Consider the following 26,167-nt stretch of genomic DNA (forward strand, 5'->3'; position numbering starts at 1 on the left):
ATAATAATAATAATAATAATACTAACAACAACAAAAACAATTTATTGGTTTTATGTCCCACTAACTATGCTTATGGTTTTTGGAGACTCCGAGGTGCAAGAATTTTGTGCTGCAGGAGTTCCTTAGCGTGCCAGTAAATCTACCAACATGGGGCTGACACATTTGAGGACCTTCAAATACTACTGGACTGAGCCAGGATCGAACCTGCCAACTTGGGGTCAGAAAGCTAGCACCTTAACCATCTGAGTAACTCGTGGAACTCATTAAGGTGATTGAGTAGCCTGCTGCATGTGAAATACAGTCTGTGATCCAGTTCTTGACAGCAAGGAATGTGCCAATGGCAGAGATTCATCGTCAGATCTGTGAAGTGTATGTCCCCAATGCTATGAGTAATGGAAAAGCCCATAAGTGGATATTCAAGGAAAACCAGGATAATGTTCATAATGGTCAATGCACTAATCAGCTATCCCTGATTTGTGACAATAATGTGCATGGGGTTGACATCATCCTTCATGCAAACAGATGATTCACAATTACCTCTCTGTCACTTCACCTTCCACAAATTGCAAGGTCAATTCTCTACAAAAATGTGCCAACAAAGATGCTGACTGAGGAACACAAAATGAAGAGATGTACCAGTAGGCCTACTTTGATATTCTTGACCCAGTGCCATGGACCATATCATTACAGAAGATGAGAGGTAGGTGTCTCACATGACCACTGATTCAAGCAGCAATCAATGGAGTGGCGACGCATCATCTCCGACAAAAGTGAAATTCAAGCATACTTTGACAAAACTTTGCTGCACACCCCACAATAAATGCCACAGACTTCTGTCTGCTGGAGTGCTGTTTCTTCATGCAATAAGACCTCACTCTGTAACTTGAACACATATTGAATCATTTGGCTAGCAGGAATTCAATAAACCCCCTCTATAGCCCTGACCATGAGCGTCATGACTACCATCTCTTACTTCATCTGAAAAGGTTCTTTGCTGGAAAGCATTTCCACACAGTAAGGAAGTGAAAATGGCCATTCAGAAATGGCTCTCATCACAGGCAGCAGACTTTTATGATGAGGGTTTACAAAAACTTATCTCACGATACGACAAATGTTTGAACAAAAATTCAGATTATGTAGAAATGTAGCTGAATGTGTGTAGAATCAAATGAATCATGAATTGTTCAAAAATATTTCACAGTTTTTATTTCACGCAAAATGGTCCTTGTTTAAAATATAGCCCTTGTATTTTTTACATTCTTCCTGGCATTGTCAACAAGGCCTAATATCCTCGAGGATGATCAAAACTTCGACTGTATAGATAGATTTTATCGTCCTCCATTTACCTCTGTTCTACACTGAATGGTGAGTCATGTTATAACGTCAACTGACTATCTCAGGAGGCTTATATCAGATACTCTTCCTTCCCTTTTTTATAATACAGTATTGAAATAATGTTGAAATTATTGTTCAATTCACAGGACATGTGAACTGAGATTATCAACCTCAAAACTGATGAAGGACAGTTCTAGCCTCTCAAATAATAAGGGCATCAATTACAGAAAAGGCATGCGGTAAAATGAAATACTCCCTAAGGTCTCACAAACCTAACACACTCAGGGTTGGAGAAGCATACATGCTGACCTTAGGGGGTTTGGATAGAAAGCATGTAAGAAGAACCTGGCAAAAGCAAGTGGAAGTGAAAACAGACTTGGTAGGGGATACTAAAATGGTTCATAATTTAAAAGTTTTATCATCTACATATCGTTATTGGTTAAAATAAAAATTACTTTGTAGTAAAATAAAGTAGCTCTCCTGACCAAATGCCAAAACCAGCTACTGAGAATATATTCTGTTATAATTCAATATTAAGTTGTTAAAATAGCTTAAGATTATGTGCATTTTACACTGGCACTTCAAAAGCAGTCATACTCTGATATAATTTATTTGTGTGATCTCTTTGACGTGTCTTAATCCAGCTTTAAAGTTGCCTTATTTGTATATTTTCTCTGACACTTTCTAGTCAGATGTTACTGTTGCCACTGAATTTGTTTATGCACCAGTTGGTCGTCTTAAGCTTAATAAAACCTTATAAAAGGTGATTACATGTTCTTTCACATCAATTTATTAAACTTAAGAAGAAAGCAAGATAATGGAAAAATTACTTCGTCCAGAACGTTTCAAGTTCTTTCCACAATAAAACTGGTCTGAGACAAGGGGATGCACTATCGCCTCTTCTATTCAACATTGCAATGGAGAAGATTATCAGGAAATTAGCTCTTGTACCTGCTGGCTTCATATTGGTGAGACTATAAAGTCCTTGCATATGCGGATTATATTGTTCCTATCGGCCACAATTAATTAGAAATTAGGCAGTTTTTTGAGGAACTAGAGGAAATGCCAGCAAAAACTGGCTTATGGGTAAATGAATAACAGACACATTACAGGGTTGTACAGAGACCAAATCATGAGGAGGTTGACAGATTCTCTTTGAAGATTGGGAAATATATATTTAACAGAGTAGAGGAGTTTTAAATTCCTTGGTGTATTAATCGATGAGCAAAACTTAAGGCAACAGGAATGCCAAGCTAGAATAAAGAATGCAAACAAGGCATTTTACTATATGAGCCCTATATTAGGCTCCAAGTTTTTAACAAGGAATGGAGAATGATTATCTAGAATACAATCGTTCGACCAGTACCTCCGTATGCTTCCGAGACATGGAGTATAACCAAGAAAGAGCAGCAGCAGTCTTTGAGAATAAAGTTTATAGAAAAATATTTGGCCCATGGTTCGATCCTATCTCTCAAAGCTAGCAGAAAAGATCTAATAATGAGATTTACACCCTCTCTCAACAACACGCTATGACGGGTGTGATAGAATCCAACACACTGCACTTGGCTCGACATGTACTGAGGATGCAGAATAACAGAGCCTCAGTAGATCTATACAAGGTATCTCTTAATAGGAAAAGACCTTCAGGAAGACCCCAAAGCACCTGGAAGAAGGAGATCAACAAGGTATGCCAGACGCTCCAAACTGATAACTGGGAAGAGCAGGCTCAGAATCGAAAAGGATGGAAGAGGATTGTGATATCGGCACGGGAACTTCACATCCCTCAGAAGCCTATGGAGTGAGAGCGGGTATTATTATTAATATTATTATTATTATTATTATTATTATTAACTACAAAAGTTTTGTGTTGTAATAAGTGTGTCTAGTATTGCACAAGTACCTATTTTTTCCTGCATTTCGATTTTTAACTTATTTATTTTGTATTATGTACTTCCCGAGAATATAATTACATTTCCAAGTTCCTTGAAATCATTTAAGAAAATACTAGGCAAACGATAAGGAATCTCCCACCTGCGCAACAGCTCTAAATGCAGATCATTGATGATTGTGTGTACAAATGTTTTCATCTAACTCTATATACTTATTTAATGGAGTTTCACTGTCGGGGGAAGGCTTTGTAACATCGAAACTTGATGCGAAAAAGTGGCTGCAGGAAGATCGAGAATCTGAAAGCTAGATGATGCATAGAAAAGCAGTTCATAGAATGAAAACCAGATGGCAGCAGCAAGCACTGAATGTTGCTGCTGCTGTCTTATCAGTACATACTACACAGATGCAATAAGATCGATGACTCTAATGAGCCGCGAATCGGCTCAATGTATCAACTCAGTAACGTGAATGGAATCAAATGAATCGATTCAGTAAAATTAATTGAATATCCCATCACTATATTCCATTATAATTACACTGGAAGGGAATTACGGTCCAGGTGTCTGAAAGATCTGGGACATGCTACTTTTCCTATTACAATAGGTTTCTTGATTTCACCAGCCATGTTTGCACAAATAAAAACTGAAAGTCTTTCTCTAGACATCTTTCTGCCAATGCATTCCACACCACGTATAGTCCGTGTCATTTAGCAGTACTAAACGAAACAAGCCCATTTCATCACGACTGAACACGTCTTAAAGTATATATCCCACTACTAGATCTTCAAGTTTTTACTTTCCAGTCTGTTACTGTCTTTATATCACCACATTAGGTTCGACACACACAGAACTGAAAACAATGTTTGGCATTGTTCAAAATACTCGCGTCACCTATCAAATGTCTTGAAATTGTCCTTACCCAACTCTTTTTGCTGTCTCTAAAGCTTTAGTTTGAATCAATGACCCTGAAATAGCCACTCCTTTTGACAAAGCACTATCAAACCACTTGAACATAGCACAATTTATTTCATCATTATCTGTACATTTGTGTTTCACATCTACTGCTTTTCCGTTCAACTACTCATCTTTATTCAGTTTTTTGAAATGTCATAAATTTGAGTTTTTCCTACTTTAAATAGCACAGCTAAGTAGGACATTTGTTTTTATCTTGCCCTTCAATCACTTTAATTTCCTCCTATAATGTAAGCATCTTACATTTTAAAGACATTTTTATTATACAGTATTGTAAAAATACAGTACAAAACTCCTTAAGAAATCACAATGCTTCACAGTTCTTTCACTCAAGTAGTGTTATGAAAATGTTGCAAACTTCAGGCTGGGAAGACTTGGGAATAAGGAGACGAGCTGCTTGACTAAGTGGTATGATCTGAGCAGTCAGTGGAGAGATGGCATGGAGTAACATTAGTAGGCAAATTGAAAAGCTTGAGTATAGCTGTAGAGTTTTTGAAGGCAGGAAAGATCATAATATGAAAATAAAATTGGAATTCAAGAGGACAAATTGGGGTAAATATTCATTTATAAGAACAAGAATTAGGGACTGCAATAATTTATCAAGGAAAATGTTCGATAAATTTCCAAGTTCTTTGAAATAATTTCTCGAAAAGACTAGGTAAACAACTGATAGGGAATCTGCTACTTGGGCAACAGCCCTAAATGCAGATCAATGATGACTGATTGACTGATAGATTGATAATGCTTCCAAACAAAAACCTGAAATGAACCATAACTACCCTACATGCACATTGCAAGACTGGTAGAAAGATTAATGGTACATTATTTACAGCCCAGAATATTACACAATCTACCACTGTCCTTGAAGAAGGCAGACACTGAGGATGGGGTTAATACTTCGTACAGGTCTGAGTACAATCAGTCTCAAAATAAATGCCTTACTTGCTATCGTCATCACAAAATTGAAAATAATCCAATAGAGTTTAATAGCAGTTATGTTTAAATTGTTCCATTTCCACCAAGTTATTTAGGCAAATAGCGCCCAAAAATAGTTCCGTTTCCACATCAGGCAGTTTTCTGTTTTTAAGTAAAATTTAACATAGGGAATTTCTCTGCTCCAAAATTTATCTTCCACTTTTATGGGTTTCCTTGATATAGAAGATCCAGTTTTGGCAGTTTTTAATTTTTTACATTTTTATTTTATTAGGTTATCTCAATTGTATAAATTAATAACAAACATGTTACAAGCATTTTAATTAATAGCAGATTCAACTGGCCATCCTGACCGATTCATCTGATATTCTTGGGCAGAAATCATGGTTATCTGAACTAGTTGAATTTCATTAGATTCCAAGTCATAAACTATAAATACAAGGTATGAACAAAAATTGTTTCACTCACCTACACAATGATCTCTTCTTTACGTGCCTTCGCCATCTCTTTGATTTGTTATCAAAGGCAAGTGCTGCCAGGAATGTCATTGTTGTGAACCAATTGGAATCATCAGCTATATAAGAACGAAGAGGGTAAACAGCATATGCTGCCCCCAGGGGCCACCAAATGGAACCAGTCTCTCGACCTATGTTCCCAACAGCCCATACACCTGACGATGAGAAATTAAGATGGCATCAGTTTGAAACAATATGAATATCAATGCAGTCATAGTACATTACAGTCTTCATTTAACCATTTGTTGTACTGATATCTGTTTAATGTCACACAACTGTAACATATTTTAGGTTTCAGTAGTGCTGGGATAAGGGATATACTGTAACTGGACAAACAGCCTTAATTAAGGTGGAGTGAAAATGGAAACCATGAAAACCATCTTCAGAACTGCCGAATGTGGGATTCAAACCCACCATCTCCTGAATGTAAGCTCACAGCCACACAACCCATACCATGTAACCAACTCATTTAGAGTATAATGTGAGCATAATTATATCAAAATCAACTCAAAAACTAGGAAGCTTGAAAGCAAGATAACACTGAGATGGTAGGCTCCAGAATTAAATAGACTAACTGCTACACTATCATCGACTGGGTCTTTCTTCACCTTCAGATTTCTTCTTGGGAATATTCTTAAAATTCTCATAATTATTAATTTGTTATTTTAATAGAATTCTGGTATTTGTCTGTTAATATATTTTGATTTGGAAGTTCTTCATTAACACATACATATAAAATACCCATACCTACTTGACATTAGTGCCATCAATATTATAATGAATGATATTAATAATAAACTTTGTCTTGCAGGAGTTCCTTTACATGCCAGTAAATCTACCAACATGAGGCTGGCATATTCGAGCACCTTCAAATACCACTCAGCAGAACTGGGATTGAACCCATCAAGTTTAGCTCAGAAGGCCAGCAGCACTCTCCCACCTGAGCTATTCAGCTCAGCATTTTCTTGCTTTTCTTCAGTCTTATTTTAGCGAGATATTTTGCTTTATATTCATTTCCATAAATGTCTGTTATATATCTCAAGAGCCTCTATTTATTCCTGATAGGTAATAATGAGTTTCCTACTCCAGCCTTCCTAGACTCAAGTAATACAGGAGTATCTGTCCACTTTAACTTGTCATTAAATCCTAAAATTCCAGCTTTCATGAAAACAACACCTGCATATCTGATTATCTTTTACAAATTGTTTTTTTTGACCAGTATGTATTAAATTGTAGAATAATCCATTTTACATAACATTAAAATAAACAAGCCTTTTATTAATGCCTCAATTACTCAAGGTCCTTTAAAGCAATAATAATTTATCAATGGCTTCTAGAATGTCTGTTATTCAGTATATGGTAGACTTCATTTTAATCAAGTTGAAAACATACTTTTCCACTTTTTAGATGTTGATATAAACCCTGTTCAATGCATGGAATAGATAAAAATTCTGAGACTCTTGAGAGATATTTAACATGTATTTTATTCAGATGTCTGTGTAAACAAACACAAAGAAATACAGGTGAGGGAGTGTCCCAGTGGGTTTTTGTGATGTCGCATGATGCAAGTCTGACTTTGGATGAAATTAAAGACAAGTTAGATAGTCAGTTCAATACAATTTTATTTACATGTGGCCGGTGAGAACTACAATGAAAGATGAATGGCATCATAGTGGACAATATAACTTATCTGGTTAGCTGTGTAGCAACACATATAGTTAATTATATATAGCATGCGCAAATTGTACTGCACCATACCAGTCGGCACGTACACTTAGGTAAGTCGCATGATTCCATGCCATTATAATTTATGAAGTTGAAGTCTGAGAAGAGCTATTATTATACAGTTCAGTCGTATTTAAATTCCTCTTTGTAATGATGGCAACCATGGCAATGTCTCAAAACATCTGGTCATTTTCAAAATTGTACTGCAATGGTATTTATTCAATAAAAAAGTAAATTTGTGTCCTCATCCTGAGGTAGTGCAGCTCTTTTCAGGCACACCCTTACAATAGAAGTGAGCAGCATATACCATTTTAATCACATGACAGCCCTTCAGCCTGGCAGTACTGGGAATCGAACTACAGAGGTGGACATCTATTCATTGCTACACACACATCATGGGTTGGAATTTACATTCAAGAGTCAATATAAAGCAAATGAAGAAATTCTCACCTTTCTGACAATGGCATAACTTTGTCCCTATGGGTTGGAGGGCAACCATGATGAATCCATCATCTTGAGTTCAGTGGGTACCCCACTACTGAACAGTACCCCATATGAACGATCAGAATTGATATTTAGGCAGTTACATAACAGATTTATCAAATTCATTTAGAATTTGGAAAATTTTGTTATGTGAACGTAAGACGACATCATCATTTATTTCCCTTTCCCAGCTCCAGCCAGGTCAGGATGTTAATGGCACCTTTCCATCTTCCTCTCTCCAATCATCTTAGCTGCTCCTCAATTGTGTTACAATCCAAGTTCTCATTATGCTTTTCTTGATCAAGTCTGGGTCTAGCTCTTGTTCTCCTTTCTTCAGTCTTAGCCTCCATCATCCACTTTGGTATCCTTTCCTCTTCCACCACCTTAACATGTCCAAACCATCTCAGTTTAAATATTTTCATTCTGTGTGAAAGCTTTTCTTCCAATTACTACCCAACATTCTCATTTCTTGCCCTCTCCTTTCTAGTCTTTCCCATCACACGTAAACATTTCATCTCACTGGCCTGGTCTTTACTCTCCTGTTATTCCTCCTCACATTACTCAGCAATGAAGGCAAAATATCATCTTTTCCATAATCTGCATAATATGGTAGACAAAATGTAATCTACAAGTTAACTGAAGTAAAATAGTGCCTACAATATATAAAAATTTATTTTTTTCATCACTGACCAGGGGGCCAATACAATAAAAGTTTTGGAAAATCACAAATGGCTTCATTGTGTTGCTCATTGCATTAACACAGTACTTCATTATAAAATCCAATAATGAAACAAATCTGGAAAGAATTATACTTTATGACTGAAATAGTTCAATAACATACTTCAACTGACCACTTGTCCGACTCGTTGGCTGACTGGTCAGCGTACTGGCCTTCGGTTCAGAGGGTCCCGGGTTCGATTCCCGGTCGGGTCGGGGATTTTAACCTTCATTGGTTAATTCCAGTGGCCCGGGGGCTGGGTGTTTGTGCTGTCCCCAACATCCCTGCAATTCACACACCACACATAACACTATCCTCCACCACAATAACACGCAGTTACCTACACAAGGCAGATGCCGCCCACCCTCATCAGAGGATCTGCCTTACAAGGGCTGCACTCGGCTAGAAATAGCCACACGAAAAGAAAAAAAAAAAAAAGGAAAAACTGACCACTACCGAAGCTGACCAACCACATCAAAAAGGCAATAGTAAGATGTTGCTCACTACTGAAACTGATCATCCACACAAAAGATGCAACAATAAACTAATAGGGACTCTAAATGACTGTAAATTCCTATATCTGACAGTTGCATCAGCTTCATGTTTCCCCAACAGGGATGGGGACATACATCCACAGTATCACCTGCCTCATGAAAGAAGCAATTAGAAGAGATGATGCTCTAAGGTCTATCAAAGTTTGGAGCAAGGGTTGGGACCCATGGAACCTCTAGCCTAGTTTGAGATTGCTTCCATTAGAGTCTTGCATGAACAAGTAAGCAAGCACAGAATACAAGATAAGCCAAGTATAACCTAACTGGTTTGGCTGTCTGCACAAATATCGGTGGCCAAGCATAAAATCCTACGTTAATATCCGACACCAGTGAAGTTAACTTGTATTTCTCCATGTGCGACTACAGCCAGCACAGGCTTCTCATTTAGTGCTGTACCGTATCTGTATGAAACCATGCAGCACAACGAAGCAAGTGTAGTAACAAGTAAGACTGAAAACAAAGTATACATGTTGAAGAAACAGGAGGGACTAAGAAGCGACATCTGCAATAACTTTCTGTTTATTCTAGATGAAAACAGCAAGTCCACTAGGTATATATTTGACACAAATTGTTCAACATTATTGTGTTTTCAATTTGGAACAATGACACAACTCCTTCAGGAGTATCGGCATTAATAAAAACCGGTAGTACAACGAAGTATGTCACAATTTGTGCTTAAGATATTTATTTATTTATTTATTTATTTATTTAATCGTGTCAGAAACATACATTATACTTACAATAATAATAATAACAGGACAACAACAAATCTGGTACTATAATCATTAATCATTTCTGATGATGGCAGGTAACGATGTGATTTAAGCTCTCCATAAATACAAAATTAATTAAATGTGGTGTGACCAGTAAGCGGCTAATTTACATGCTTCCTTGGTAGCGCCCATCACATTCTGGAGAGAGCAAGTAGTTGGACACAAGTTACAAACAAGGAGATGGCTCATTGTCTGTTCTGCACCACATTCACATAGAGTGGAGATATGAGACCTTTTAATACCATTACTAGTGAAGGTTTCAAAGAAATGGGCCAAGAATAGACCTACATGCACATCATGGAAAAGTCAACATTACAGATGCAATGTCATATCCCTCTACTATAAGTAGACATCAAGGAACAGGCTAATATGTATAATTAGAAAGAGCATAATGCCTTCTATCATTAACGATGTTAGTAATAGGGCATGTGCCACGACAGTATATACGTGGACTGATTCGCACAGCCAGGTGCACTATTTGATGTTTACTGCACATTACATAAACAAGGGTGTGAATAATGTTTTATTTAAAACTAAATTCCCTGACATTAAGAAGATTGGAGTGAACTTATGAAAGAAATGGAAGATAGGATCGCTGATTGGAACATTTCACCAAAAATGTTACATAATTTTGTTTTCATCACTGACCAGGGGGCCAATACAATAAAAGCTTTGGAAAATCACAAATGGCTTTGTTGTTCTGCTCATTGCATTAACACAGTACTTAGTCACACGTTCGATGAAAACAACTTGTTAAATGATGCCCCAATAATCACAGAAACAATAAATACTGCAAAATGAATTGAGCATTACATGAAGAAAAGTGGCCTCTGCTGATCTTTGAATTCATTTCTAGAACAAAAGGTCAGCACATGCTGGAACAGCTTGTACACTAAGCTAGTCCTTACACACTCGGTATAATGAAGGTGTTTCTTTACTGATAGAAAAAGAATGCCACTTACAGATTACAGGGGTATGATAATGAGCTTGAAAGAATTACAGATTTCCTGAAACCATTTAAAGAGGCCACAGATGAATTAGAAGGCAAAAAGGAACCTACAATCCAGTTAGTGCAACTTTGGTTTCACAAGCACAACACGTTTGTAGTGTCAATGAAAATATCCGTGAGGTGAGCTACCGTAGTTACGGTTTGATGATGATAATATGATGGTAACATAGATTTGTAATTATTAACTAGCCTAAAAGATATCAACTTACAGATAAGTATTTTTTTAACAAGAGATACACAGGATTAAGACTAGAGTCCTGACTTTTCTAGGCAAGAAGGCCATAATTACTTCCAGACAAAATGGCTACCCTGCAGTGGCCCTCTTTCTGTGATCTCAATATGCTTGACAAAAATTAAAAGCAGAACATTCTGAGCTATGTGTGGCAAATGAGAGCAATTTGTACAGGAACAACATTCAATCATTTTTGTATACTTAATGTATTTTGTCTTATAACCAAACTGTAATATTATCATTTATAGAATATTTAATCAATGCAGAACAAATTTTTTCTCAGCAAAACTGATTTTCCATCATTTCAACATCAGCTCTGTAGTACTCCTCTTTCAAATGCAGTGTCATCGCCACCCAGAGAGACCGTTTCAAGGACAGGAAGAGTACCAGATCCTCTGTAGCAGATGAAGTAGATCTGTATATGTTAATGCATCCTAGATATGTTGATATCTTAAAGTGGTAGAGCAGACATGAAAGGAATCTACCACAGGTGGAAAGACATATTTCATGTATTCCAGCAACAAGTGCACCCAGTAAACTCTGCTTTGGTAAAGCTGGTATGTTATTAACAAACTACAACAGCCAATTAAATCCCAAATGCTGATTAACAGTAATTATAAATCTTCTTCACTTGAAAACAATTGGAAGCTATCTTTAAGAAGACTATAAACAAAACCAAATGTTCTTTGTATCATCTCTTAATAAAGACATCTCCTAGATTTTAGGGCTACTATTTAATTAACATATATGCAGTTTCTTATCACTGACAAGCAGAATAAATCTTCTGTCTGGAAATGGTTCTTTTTTTGCTGTTATTGTACTGAAATACCAATTTTATTTTATTTTCACGCACTAAATGTAGTTGACTGTGTCACGAAAGCGTTCCCAGTCAAGTTATGTTTGAGTCAAGAGAGAGAGATGTTTGATTGTGCAGTGATGCAAACCCACAGCGAAGACTGGCCAAGACCACTTACTCGATGTCCAGACATCACACACGGAGAGAGCACGTGGCCAGCCAGATACAAATGGGGCCAGCCGCTAGCAGCTTAGTCCTTCCTTTAGCAGGCAAGTCATTACTAGTCATACAGCGAGTTTTGCAACACTCTGGCTTCGACTTACTTGCGTCAGGATCCTAATTTCCACCTTGCCTTCCCTACCTCCTTGGTTAACTTTTGTTCTCTTCTGACCCTAACTGTATGAAGTTTGCAAATCTTAGGAAGAGTTTCATTTTCATCTCCTCCATGGCCCATTTCTTTCTTTTGATGATTCTTCTAAGTGTTGAACCTTTTCTATATATTCTTATTAGAGTTAAGAGAGGATTGTTATCTAGTTGTACTTCTCAAACCGCAATTACCACCTCTATCATCTTTATGTTATGCTAAATGGCACTAAATTAATGCCATGCTCTTCAGTAACAACTTATCAAAGAAACACCATGGTCATAATAGTAGCACAATAAAACTAACAATGAGTTATCTTTTACAGAAGACTCTTCAATTATTATTTTTTTTTTTTTTTTTTTTTTTGGACGGAATGAACTCTGAGAACCAAATAGTTAAAAATTACAATGATATGCATCCTCATTATCCCACCTACAACTATGAAACTACCTCAATATGCCATGATGGTAATAATTATTGAGGTCCTATTTCCTCCACTTAGTCCTATCACCGCCACGAGCTGGTGGAATGAACTCCCCAATGACATCAGGGAAGCTAAATCTAAGACAAAATTTAAAATCCTTTGCCAGCGTCATCTTTTAAGCACTTCCAGTCTTTCTTGAGTGTGAATGGGATGCATGAATGAGAGTGAATATGGTTGTTTATTGCAATGCGTTCCTGTATATAATTTAGTTATACTTTACTCACCTTAGTTTAGTTAGTGATACTTTAGTTGCTTTAGTTATACTTTAGGTTGTAAAGATTTCATATGTTTAAATTTTATGTAAAATATACATTGTATATACATGAAGTGGTTAAGTGTAAGAAAGGGCCGGGAGCCCTAACTTCGCCACAATAAAGACGCTTTAATAATAATAATAATAATAATAGTCCTTGTTGTATCTCCTAGGCAATGAAATGTTGTTAATGTCAGTGAATGCCTGTGAAAGACAGAAGTAACAAAAACAAGTAATTTTCATACAATTTGAAAAAAAAAAAAAAGTCTTGAGAGGGCCAGGGATACTTTATGGTACAACTGGTTTGTAACATTCTTAAATTTCTACTTCGATCTTTTACTATTCAGTCCAATGTTCTACTTTTGCAATTTCTTTGAAAGTAGAAATTGATTTAAAATACAGGTTAGTTTCTTCCCAAGAAGTCTGTTTAAGAAATGTAACTTCCATTTTGAACAGTGGCTGTTTCCATTTCTCTACTAGATTCCATTTTCTTCAATGCAAAATGAATGAGTTTTGCCAGAATAAATACAATCTACCAAAATGGCTCAAGGATTTCTATTTACTCAGGTTTTGATTTGGTGAGACTGAGAGATTCTAGGAAGTTTTTTGTTTAAAAGCATGGCCGATTTGGATAGACATCCCTTTTGGAAAAATGTAAATTCAGAACATATGTAACGTTTAAAAATGCATATACTGAAATTAGTTTTCGAAAAATTCAGTGGCGGCTCGTTTGGGAGGCGCTAAGGCGCGCGCCCCCCACGGGGTTCCATTAAATTCGGGAATTTTAATCTTAAATGTTAACAAGGGAAATATTTTACGTACTATAAGATTATTATCAAGGGCGCGAGTGGTACTGTACTGCGGCACAATGCGCTGCTGGCCCCGCGCAGGAGGGCGCTCTCTCATAGCGGACCAAATACTCCCGAGTCTCGCTTGACTGGCCTTGAGGGAGCCAATCAGAGGCGCAGTAGAGATGTGCTGTTCTACGGAGATTCCGGCGCGTTTCTGCCACGGCCTATTGTTGCAGCCAACCTACCCGAAACATTGGTGATCTGATTTCTAATTAATAGGGGTCAGTTTATGCCATTTCTCTCCTAAAACTAGGGACTATTTTACTGAGGCACTTGAAAAAAAAAAAATGAAAACCTACAACCTGTTTTCCAGTCATTGACCGGGTCAGGGATGTAATGAATGAAGGAGATATAGGCTGTTATTACGATGGGGTCGCCACTCCCAAAGTGATTTATATTAATGAGTGATAGATGCTATGAAATGAAAATGGAGAGTATTGCTGGAATGAAAGATGACAGGGAAAACCGGAGTACCCGGAGAAAAACCTGTCCCGCCTCTGCTTTGTCCAGCACAAATCTCACATGGAGTGACCGGGATTTGAACCACGGTATCCAGCGGTGAGAGGCCGACGCGCTGCCGTCTGAGCCACGGAGGTTCTTACTGAGGCACTTACCTGAGTTAAATGTGGCGGTATATATTTAAAATAGTCTTGTAATTTTTAGGATCATTAACTAACGAAACGAGTAACGACTGTAACTACTGTCTCCTTGCACTTGACTCATGTTGGCCATACTCACTTGAAGAGCGCGATGTTTAACTTCGTGTTGATGAATGATCTCGTGAGGTGACTACAAGGTGAAATTGGGAGAAATGTTGTGATTTGTATGTAGGCGTAGTGTTATGTTTGCACTTCGTACGGTATGATTACCGTCGAACATATTAAAGTGCTAACGTTTTCTTCTCTTTCTATCGAGAAGAAAGTCGAACTGAAGGAGTATTTTAGGCCGACACCAGACTTCTTGTTGAAAAACCCGGAGACCAAGAAAAATGAAAATAGGGCTTTCCAAAGACAAATTAATTCTCCTGACGTACGATATATAACAAGAACTCGCGGATATGTGGAAGTGATATCTCAGAAACCTTTTACTGCTTTCCTTGCCTGCTATTCTCCCGTTCTAGGAAAGGAGATGTGTATGTATGTTTAGTAGTGGTGGTGGTGGTGATTATTGTTTTAAGAGGAAGTACGGCCAGGCAACCATCCTCTATATAACACTAATCAGAGGGGAAAATGGAAGGGATCCGACACTTCGAAAAATGAAGATATCGGTCAAAGAACGACAAGGGCCACGAAGGGCGTGAAAATGAAAGACTCCCTAGCCCTCGCAAACCTAATAGCGTCGGGGTAGGAAAAGAACAAGAGTTGACCAAGAGAGTTCAGACAGGATAGATGAAAGTGAGGAGCCTGGCACAAGTAAGTGGAAGCAATGCCAGGACTCAGCTGAGGACCCCGTGGTTGCCAACCCACGATCCAAAGTCCAGAGCCCTTGGGGCCCCTTTTAGTCGCCTCTTACGACAGGCAGGGGATACCGTGGGTGTTATTCTACCGCCCCCACCCACAGGGGGATGTATGTTCAGTCTTCAGCCCTAAGGCTGGTTGGGTCCTCAACAGCTCTGCCATCAGCTGTCATAGATGGCCTAGGCATCACTGAAGAGGCATACTAGGGAAATGAGGAGTGAGGTAGTTTCCCGTTGCTTTCCTCACTGAGCCAGAAGTTGCTGTTACATATCAGTCTGCCAAGCCCACTGAAATGCACGCACCAAGCGACCCTATGAGCAACATTTTCACACCATTCATAGCAGGGACTGGCTGCAGAAGGAATGGCATTATTAGCATCGCTCATACCTCAGTCACTTTCATATTGTCAAAGCCAAGGATAAGACAGAGACAGATCAACGAAAGTAACAAAATTGCTCTAACCCATACCAGAAGACATAGTGCACTGTAAACACTAGGTCCTGCCAGTAAAGGCATATAATAATAATAATAATAATAATAATAATAATAATAATAATAATAATAATAATAATAATAATCATCATCATCATCATCATCATCATCATAATCAAAACAATTGCATATGCATTGCACCGTATAGTGTTCGAAGTGTGTGTCTTGATAACATGGTTTGAAGAACTTGAGATATTTGTGGAATTATGAAACTAAGGTGTGCCCCCCACTGCTGATATCCACGAGCCGCCACTGGAAAAATTACATTTTAGTTTTAAAAATAAGCATCCGAAAATAAAATTACAAAACACTGGCCAATGATGAGTAAGAAGAATGCTACAAAATTGGATCTGAAGACTTGAAACCTCCATACTGATGATAAAGAGATTAATGGAATAATCGTATTATGCTGATTTAATAGCTTAGAAATGAAGATGGTGAAGATAGGAATTATTCCAACATGGTCTGCTTTCAGCCAGTTAAAGCATAAACTAATGCTGCCTAGCAAGTGGAAATTAGGCAATAAACATGGTAATTTCCAAATTATAGACCAATTTAATAATGAATAATGAAATGACAAGTCGTTCAAAGAAATTTCTGAGATATCAGTAGTCCTCTCTTTCAAATATTACTGGCTAATTGGTGAATATCTCTTTCAATATGTATCTATCTTGTGATAAAACCAACAATAGTATCATACTGTCAAAAGAAAATCAGAAGCAAATGACCTAATAAAACACGTACCATATCACTCCAATGTAACTGCAAAGAATTAGGTAACAAGTTTACGTTACAGCATTAATAGGAATGTGCATGTTATCTCGAATCTGAGGTTATGATGTGCTGCTTCTACTGAAGGTCAACTCTGCAATTTCAGGGATGTGCATTATTGAGTCATTCTGACCATGGAAAAATTGGTGGTATTACAGTTTCCATGACAGAAATTACATTGTGTCAAGGACAGGTCTATTTAGACAGTCAACCATAAATTTTATCCAATTCTTGTTCTAGAAATATGTCAGGTATGTAAACTTATGATATGGATATTGATTCCAATAGGGAACCTGGAAAATTTAAATTTATAATGTCCAATAACGGACCATTTATATTGGTAATGCATACCACTTAGTCGAGCAGCTCGTCTTCTTTTTCCCAATGTTTTTGGAAAGTCTACTGACCTACGCCGAACACCTCCTCGCAAGATATCTAGAGCCTGTCGCATTTCAACATTCGTTGGTGTTCACGAAGTTTCGGCACCATCGTCATCATCAGCATCACTATCTTCTGCTCCATGTTCTCCACCTCAAATATCTAATTCTGTGGAAGTAACTGCCTAACATATGCCATCTTCTGTCTGTTTCACATCAGTAATGATGCCCTCATCAATGTTCATCCATTCCTGAAATTCATCTTCCGTTAAGCCTGTTGGACAAAGTTCAACATTCTCCTCTACTTCTGGTAACTCACTTAAAAATCTCCCATGCCAGAAAAAGTTCCTTATTGTATGTGCTGAGACATTATCCCATGGCATGGTTAGAAGATGCAGGGCATCGAGAAGGCTGATTGTTTTGGCAAGGGCATTGGCATTAGTTTTATGTGATTCCTCTATGTTTTCTAAGATTCCTGTGCGCATTTCATGGCAATAATGTGCTTTCATGGTGCGAATGATTCCTTGATCACATAATTGAATTAATGAAGTCGTATTCGCCGGTAAGAAAACCACACTGATGTCCTTGAGCTCACAATTCACAATATGTGCTGCACAGTTGTCAACCAGCAGAACTATTTTATAGTCCAGCCTATTATCCTACTTCAGTAGCCATTCTTTGAAAATTGGGGTAGTCTTCCGTGCATTAGAGTTGGAATGATAGTCCACTGGAAACTTATTGATGCCTTTAAAACAACTTGGGTTCTTATTTTTCCCAATTACTAAAAGTTTTTTCTATTCACCAGACATACTCGCACAACATAAAACTGTTACTCGTTCCTTGGAGGTTGTACAGCCTTTCGGACTTTCATTTTTGAACAAGTAAGTGTGTTCAGGCAAGGCACGATAATACAGGCAGTCTCATCAGCATTATACGCACACTCAGGAGGGAACTCGGAAGCAATTTTAGGCCGCTCCTCTTCTATCCACCTCTCAGCAGCGACAGAATCAGCATCGTTCTGTTCACCATGCGCTTGTTTGTATACTATATTTTCTCATTTCTTCCAATGGCAAAACCATCCTTCCGTTGCCACGAAATTATTTTTTCCCATTTTTTTTTTTTTTTGCTAGTTCTTCAGCCTTTTTTGCTGCTTCAGAGTACCGTCAACATGAGCATCTTTCTCAGGAACATTTGAGAAGCAAAGTTTTAGAGCTGATTCAACCTGACCATCTTTTTCACCACGATTTCGCTTACAGTTGAAGTTTTTGTTTTCTTTTGCTGCCTTAAGAATAGTGTCTCAATCTTTCAACAGCTTGAACAGAAGAGGTTGTGAAATTTATAACTTCACAGCAGCATTGTGTTGACTCATGGTACGCAATTTGTCATAACGTTCTATAATTGAAAGTTTCTCTTTAGTGGTTAAGTCTTTACCTTTGCTTTTCACACTAGCCATCACTACACTACAACGCTAAGAACTTCACAGTGCGAAAGCTTTAGTAAGACTCGAGTGAGTGGTCCTAGGCTAAAGTATCGTAAGGGAAGAAACAAAGAGAAAGTGTATGCGCTGACCGGTTTCCTACCATACACCTGCTACAAAAGATAAGACATGAAGAGTGGCCTTGAAAACAGGCGCAATGTAAAAATGTTTTTACTCATTTTTACTCACATACATGAGAATGAAATCCTTGAAAACTAATGTGATAACATAAATCAAATTCATGATCACAATAAATGGAAGATTTCCAATGTTTCAGTATTTGTCCATACAGAACATCATAAAAGTGATTATATAATACAGTTGATAATGTTATCTGTGATTACAATAGACAGCATCCACTGCATTTGTTTATAGGAAGGGGAGTTAGGGATTGGAATAACTTACCAAGGGAGATGTTCAATAAATTTCCAATTTCTTTGCAATCATTTAAGAAAAGGATTGGAAAACAACAGATAGGGTGTCTGCCGCCTGGGCAACTACCCTAAATGCAGATCAGTAGTCATTCGTGAAGGATCAAATCCACAAATATGGGCATCATGAGATGAATATTCTACCACTGATCCACCAAGACAACTTTAACTCTGGTAGCAGGACCATATGTGAAACATGAATGTCAATAGAATACTTTTAAAAAATATACAAATTAGAAATGACAAAAGGATACATACAGGAGAAAACAATGTAAAATGAAAGAAAGAATATGGCAGAAGACTGAAAGTAAGAGAATATAGGAAACAATGTGACAAGGATGCATGATCATTTCTCTTGTAAACCACAAACTCTGCTTCCCTTCACAAAGAATCTTAAAATCATTGACATTTTCTCCCAAGTTAGTAGTTGTTCTACTTCTACAGTGGATGGGAAGGTGGATGAAGAGGAAAGAGGAAGAAAACTAGCTACAATTATTTAATGAACTTAGAGCTTTATTACTGAAATATATAAACAGATAATCGAGCACACTTCAAAAATAAGTCAAATTACTTTAGATCTCTTTCAACACTGTTTTTAGTATCTGGAAGTAAGTACTCAGGACAAAAAATTTAGTCACTTCCTTCAAGAATCTATATAATATCAGGTAACACCACCTATAACCTGGATTACTGAACGAATTCAGAGAAGAAGAAACTTCTGAAGGTGTTGTAGGTATGCCACATCAAGGTGAATCTACTCGCTCATCAGAAGATCCTGCAATTCCATTTAAGTATGGGGATGTCAAAATCTGCATTTCAACACCTGTTTGAAACAGTCCCACAGATTTTCAATGGCATTCAAATCAGGGGAATTTGCAGGCCAGATAAGGTGTGACAGAATGCCTGAATATTTCTCAAATCATGCAATGAGTCCTGTGAAATGAACATAGCAGTTGTCTTCTCGGAAGATAAGAGTGTCCACAGCATAGTAAGCATGAAGATGTTAAACAAATTGCAACTCCTGGTCACCAAAAATGTTCAAATACAGATGCTGGTCCATGTTCATAGTCTCCTAAATACGTGGGCCCAAGACGTGATACAAAAACACCTCCACATAATTCCCGACACCTCCTGTTTGAACCACATCCTCTACACACATTGTGCAAGGAACTCCTTATATGGTTGTTGGTGCACTCTAAGTCTTGCATCATTAGGGAGAGGAAAAAGGCAAAATCATGACTCGCCATCCACATTACAGGTTTCCAGTCCACAATAGTCCAGTGTTAATGTTCTTAGCCCCATTGAAGACGTACAGCTTTATGCACTCGTGTGAGCACTAGCCTCTTGTGCAGTAGGCCTACTCAACACCAAATATTCACTGCATGCAGTTTCCTTCTCAATGTTCATTCAGAAATTGTTTGGGATGGACCTGCAATCATGGACAGCAACAATTCCTGTCAAGTTTGAAACTGATTTTGAATGACAAGACCTGACACTCGTCTTCGGTCCCTCTGGGATGGGATATTGTTGTGACCACAGTTCTGATGCTGTTTTATGCAGCCGGGCTGAGTGGCTCAGACGGTTAAGGCGCTGGCCTTCTAACCCCAACTTGGCAGGTTTGATCCTGGCTCAGTCCGGTGGTATTTGAAGGTGCTCAAATACGACAGCCCCGTGTCGGTAGATTTATTGGCACGTAAAAGAACTCCTGCGGGACTAAATTCTGGCACCTCGGCGTCTCGGAAGACCTTAAAAAGTAGTTAGTGGGACGTAAAGCAAATAACATTATTATTATTATTACTGTTTTATGCACACACGTGGTACACCATTCCTTGTAGACACGTTGGTACAACAACCTATGGGGCAACTTCATTCACTGCGTCCATGGGCACGTCTGAACATGAAAACCTCGTTTTGCTAATCTGTCACAGCCTTGCATCAGCCCATTTTAATGTGCTGTTTATATACAACCAACTGGTTGTATGCCATGGCCATGTGTCAGTAATGAAAGGGTAATTTGGCTACGTAGTACCAGTGTAACGCCATTTATATTGACATAAAGGGACCACTGTGCATTTTTCAGGGGACTGATTTTTTGTCAAGGGAGCTTAATCAGTGACTGTGAAGCAGTTGCAGAAACTTTAAATTAATTCTCTAGTACAACTGAGATGTAGTCTTGAAAATTTTTCTGAAGTCATGGAAAGGTTCATTACATAAAACTCCCCTTATTAGTAGATGAAAGAAAGTGTCACTGTATTTAAGGTAATCCTCTACTGTCAAAGGGTCTTTCTCTTGAAATGCCTTCTAAAGGTGTGAATATACTCTTTAATGCATGCCTTTCTTTTAATAAAAGATAATCTTCTTCATTAGCAACAGGCAGTTGTATTGATGTTAGCCTAATATATGAATTTGTAGTATAAAACATATCTTAATCTATATATATATAAAATAACAAGTCCTGACTGACTGACTGATTGTCTGACTGATTTATCATTCCCGAGCCAAAATTACTGGACATAAAGAAATTAAATTTTGGGGATACATATATATTAGAGTGTAGGTGCTCAATAAGGGGAGATTTTTGGATATTCCATCGCTAAGGGGGTGAACAAGTTACAGACGTGTAATTTGGCATTTTTTATCTTTTAAAAATAAAGAAACATACATTTTTTTAATTTTGGAAAAACACTTAAATGGGGGGGGGGGGGTAAAAAGGACTGGAAAGGACTGAAAAGGGGGTTGAATTATTGTTGTTAGGATACTGATATCTCAAAAACTGAATATGTTACAGATGTGAAAATTAGTATTTGGAGTCTCCTTTGACTTTTTTTTTTTTTTTTTGCTAGTTGCTTTACGTCGCACCGACACAGATAGGTCTTGTGGCGACGATGGGACAGGAAAGGGCCAGGAGTGGGAAGGAAGCGGCCGTGGCCTTAATTAAGGTACAGCCCCAGCATTCGCCTGTTGTGAAAATGGGAAACCACGGAAAACCATCTTCAGGGCTGCCAATAGTGGGGTTCGAACCTACTATCTCCCGAATACTGGATACATGTATTGTTTTGTTTTCACAAAATCCACTTATGAGGGGGGAGGTGAAAGAACTGAAAACTGAAAAAATTAGTTGATTTATTTGTATAAGGATCCTTATATATAAAAAGAACTAAAGATGTTATAGTCGTGAAAAATGGTATTTGGAATCTCCTTTAAAAATAAAGAAACACACATTTTTGGGAGAAAATTAACTTGGGGGAGGGGGATGAAAAGGGAGCTGAATTATTTTATGGCGGGGATACATATATCTCAGAAACTGAATTTGTATGGAACACATAAGAATAACTTTACAAAGATTGTTAAAGGCATGCTTGTTTACATGATAAGTTGCTGCTTTTCATCTGTTTCCTATTACAGTCGTGATAATTGGTTTCTAAAAGCTTCTTTATAAATAAACATGGAAAAGACACTTAAAGGGGGTGAAAGGAAGTGAAAAAAGAGTTGATTATTTTGTATGAGGATACTTACAGTATATCTCAAAAACTGAAGATGTTACAGATGTGAAAATTGCTATCTGGAGTCTCCTTTAAAAATAAAGAAACATGCATTTTGTTGTTTTCGGTGAATCCACCGAGGTGGGGGTGGGGCAGGAGGAAGTACTGATAAATGGTTGAATTCTTTTTACGGGGATACTGATATCTCAAAAACTGAAGATGTTACAGACGTGGAAATAGGTATTTGGAATCTCCTTTAATAATAAAAAACTTTTTTCCCCTACTTGAGAGAAGACTGTTTCTCACATGTACAGTTCTATGTCGCATGGTCATCTTAGACCCAAAAGGCAATACCAAAAACATGATTTAAAAAGAGTTTCTGGGGTAAAGGAAACTCATTTCTTTGGTGAGTTTTCATACTTTATGGATTTTCTACAAAGTCCACGCGAGCGAAGCTGCGAGTAACTGCTAGTTTTATATTTAAATGCCCAGGTAAGAAAGCTAATATATGTATGTTTATATGTGTATGTAATAGGAAACAGATGAAAAGCAGCAACTTATCATGTAAACAAGCATGCCTTTAACAATCTTTGTAAAGTTATTCTTATGTGTTCCATACAAATACAGTAGTTGTAATTCCATACATAAATTGCACACTGGACACATGTTTTCACGACCTTTCTTCCTCAAAATAATCCATACGACTGCCTCGTGATAAATTTACAATACCTCCCGAAATATCCTGCATATTGATTTTACATAAATATCTTTGAAGTAAAAACTTTCTGTCACCAAAAGACAAAAAGACATATAGGCCTACACTTCTAAAAATTCCAATATATAGTACAGGACATGTGAAATGATATATCTGCCTCATACCGGTAGGTAAGCACCTGTCATCTGTTTCATCAGACGAACACAGCTAGGTTTTCAATAATGCTGAGATAGGAAAATACTAGGATTTACCAGGGCTGGCAATAATGAGTTTCAAACCTACCATCTCTGAAATGTGTAATCAATTCACTCAATCAACAGCTTTTTTTTTTTTTTTTTTTTTTAGATAACAAATATTATTCATTAGGCTACATTAATTACTATGATACATCATACTATACCTAAAGCACATGCTAATGGTACAAGGATCACGAGCCAATTCCAGTCAATGCCAGCCACTTCCTCTTCTGGAATTGCAAGCATTACTACTGTGCCAAACAGGTAAGCTACAATCACCATCCCAGAAAATCGTGTCAGTGAAAATGGTGGCTGAAACAACAAAACATCTAAGTGAAACCATTACAAAAGGTTTTTATTTGCAAGTTGCTTTACGTCACACCAACACAGATAGGTCTTATGGCGACGATGGGAGAGGAAAGGTCTAGGAATGGGAAGGAAGCGTCCATGGCCTTAATTAAGGTACATCCCCAGCATTTGCTTGGTGTGAAAATGGGAAAACACGGAAAAACCATCATCAGGGCTGCTGACAGTGGGGTTCAGACCCACTATCGCAAGAATACTGGATACTGGCCGCACTTAAGTGATTGCAGCTATTGAGCTCGGTAAAGTGCAACAAAAGGTTAATCATTTAAGATAATTTAAAGAAACAACGATCATAAAATCCATCATTACGGTACATAGTTTTATTAGATGATGGTTTTCTTCTTTATCCTTTAAATGTGCATGTAACAAATCAAATACACTGTAACTTGCATGAACACTCATAATATATATATTTTTTTTTTTTTTACTCAAGAAAGGGCACCAGAGCCGAGGCTCTTACGGCGCAATACAGATTAAATATTGGCAGAGTTTACACAATATTTACAATACAATAATAGCTTATTTCTAAACACATTACAGTCTTACAGAAGAGGAAACCCTTACAAATATATAATACCATTGTACAATACTTGGTTTGTAAAATTTACTGCTCATTTTCTTTTGTCCATCGAGTATTTATTTTTTGTTTAAATTTTGGATTTTTTTTTTTTTTTCTATTTGCTTAACGTCGCACCAACACAGATAGGTCTTATGCTGACGATGGGACAGGAAAGGCCTAGGAATGGGAAGGAAGCGGCCGTGGCCTTAAGTAAGGTACAGTCCCAGCATTTTCCTGGTGTGAAAATGGGAAAACACAGAAAACCATCTTCAGAGCTGCCGATAGTGGGATTCGAACCCACTATCTGCCGGATGCAAGCTCACAGCTGCACGCCCCTAACTGCACGGCTAACTTGCCCAGTGAAGCTGTTGTTGCCTGTTGTATATGTTTTGAGAGAGCATTGTACACCTTCACAGAGTAGTGCCATAAGGAGTTACAACCATACGTACTAGTTTTTACAAATTCAGTACAGACTCTCTTTGCTCCTCGAGAGTTATATGAGTGTATGTCAGAATTTATAATACAGATAATGTTTGTATGAACCAAATTATGCTTAATTTTATAAACCATCATGTGGACTGGTAAAAGTCTGCATTTCTTATACAAATAATCTGTAGGTGTTAGGGGCAGTAAATTAAAAAGTATTTTTAGTGCTTTTTTTTTTTTTTTTTTTTTTTTTTTTTTTTTTTTTTTTTAAATGGCAACTTTCTCAAAGAGTTCCTTACTGCAACATCCCCAAACATAGATCATATAAGTCAGGTGACTTTCAATGAGAGCATGATAAATAGATTTTAAAAACATATGGTTGAATTTATATCTTAGTCTGTGAAGTACTCCAATTGCTGGAGTTTATTTTTCTTTTTTGCATATGGTTTTAACTTGCTCATTCCAGTCAAGCATTTCATCTATTTTTAAACCTAGAAATTTTGTCAAATGTACTCTTGGTAAAGGATGATCGAAGAATGTTAATGTAAGACGAAGAGGAGTTGCACATGTGGGCTTGAGAAAAATTGTGTAGTGGGTCTTGCTAAGATTAATGGATAGTCTTATTGTTTGAAAGCCAAGTTTGTAGTAAGCTAATGCCATCCTGAATATTTACCTCAAGTTCTTTAGCAGAGGTACCAACATAGAAAATATTTGTATCATCTGCAAAAAGAGATAATTGTCCTTGTAATTTTAGGGAGCCTATATCATTCACAAATATTAGAAATAAAATTGGACCCAGTACTGAACCCTGAGCAATTCCAATTGATATAGGAAGAGATAAACTTTTAGCATTTTTGTATGAAATGAACTGTGATCGATCACTGAGATAATCCTTAAACCAGTTCAACGCTACACCTCTTACTCCTGCGTCTTGTGATCAACTGTGTCAAAGGCTTTTCTTAAGTCTATAAATAACCCAGAAGCTAATTTTCGTGAATCAAGAGCTTCCTGCAGTCTAACGATAATATCCTCAACAGCACTGAATGTGCTGGAATTTGGAATAAAGCCATATTGATATTTATAAAAGTAATTATTCTTAAGAAGGAATTTCAATAATCTTATTTTAACAATTTTTTCTAATATTTTGTCTAAAATGGGCACGATAGAGATTGGTCTGCAGTTGTTTATGTCTAATTTATCTAAGCCTTTATGGATGGGTATAACTTTGGCAATTTTTAACAATGTAGGAACTGTACCTTCAGCTAACGATTTGTTAATAAATGCAGTGATGTACGGAACTAATTCAGTTGATAACTGTTTGAGAATTGTTTTGCTTAAACCATAACAATCACAACTACCCGAATTTTTTAGTTCTTTTATCATACTTGCTACTTCTTCGTTGTCAGTTGGGTACAAGAATAAACAATTTCTTGGAGCTGTGTGATAACTATATGGATTACTGGTATTGGTTGTAGGCAAGTCAACAGCTATAGTA

The 26,167-nt window shown here is 37.3% G+C and overlaps 1 protein-coding gene across 1 annotated transcript in view; it reads right to left on the bottom strand.

The window, feature by feature from the left end:
* The window catches only part of wus (TM2 and DnaJ domain-containing protein wurst), a 73,790-nt gene that overhangs the window by 17,702 nt on the left and 29,921 nt on the right, over nucleotides 1–26,167 (bottom strand). Inside the window, exons 2-3 of the mRNA XM_067134968.2 lie at nucleotides 23,486–23,633; nucleotides 5,598–5,799 (exon numbers count right to left, since the gene is read on the bottom strand). Of these exons, the coding sequence (XP_066991069.2) occupies nucleotides 5,598–5,799; nucleotides 23,486–23,633 (350 nt within the window). The remainder of the gene's footprint in view (nucleotides 1–5,597; nucleotides 5,800–23,485; nucleotides 23,634–26,167) is intronic.

This window comes from Anabrus simplex, chromosome 1, assembly GCF_040414725.1.
Source record: "Anabrus simplex isolate iqAnaSimp1 chromosome 1, ASM4041472v1, whole genome shotgun sequence".
NCBI lineage: Eukaryota > Metazoa > Arthropoda > Insecta > Orthoptera > Tettigoniidae > Anabrus > Anabrus simplex.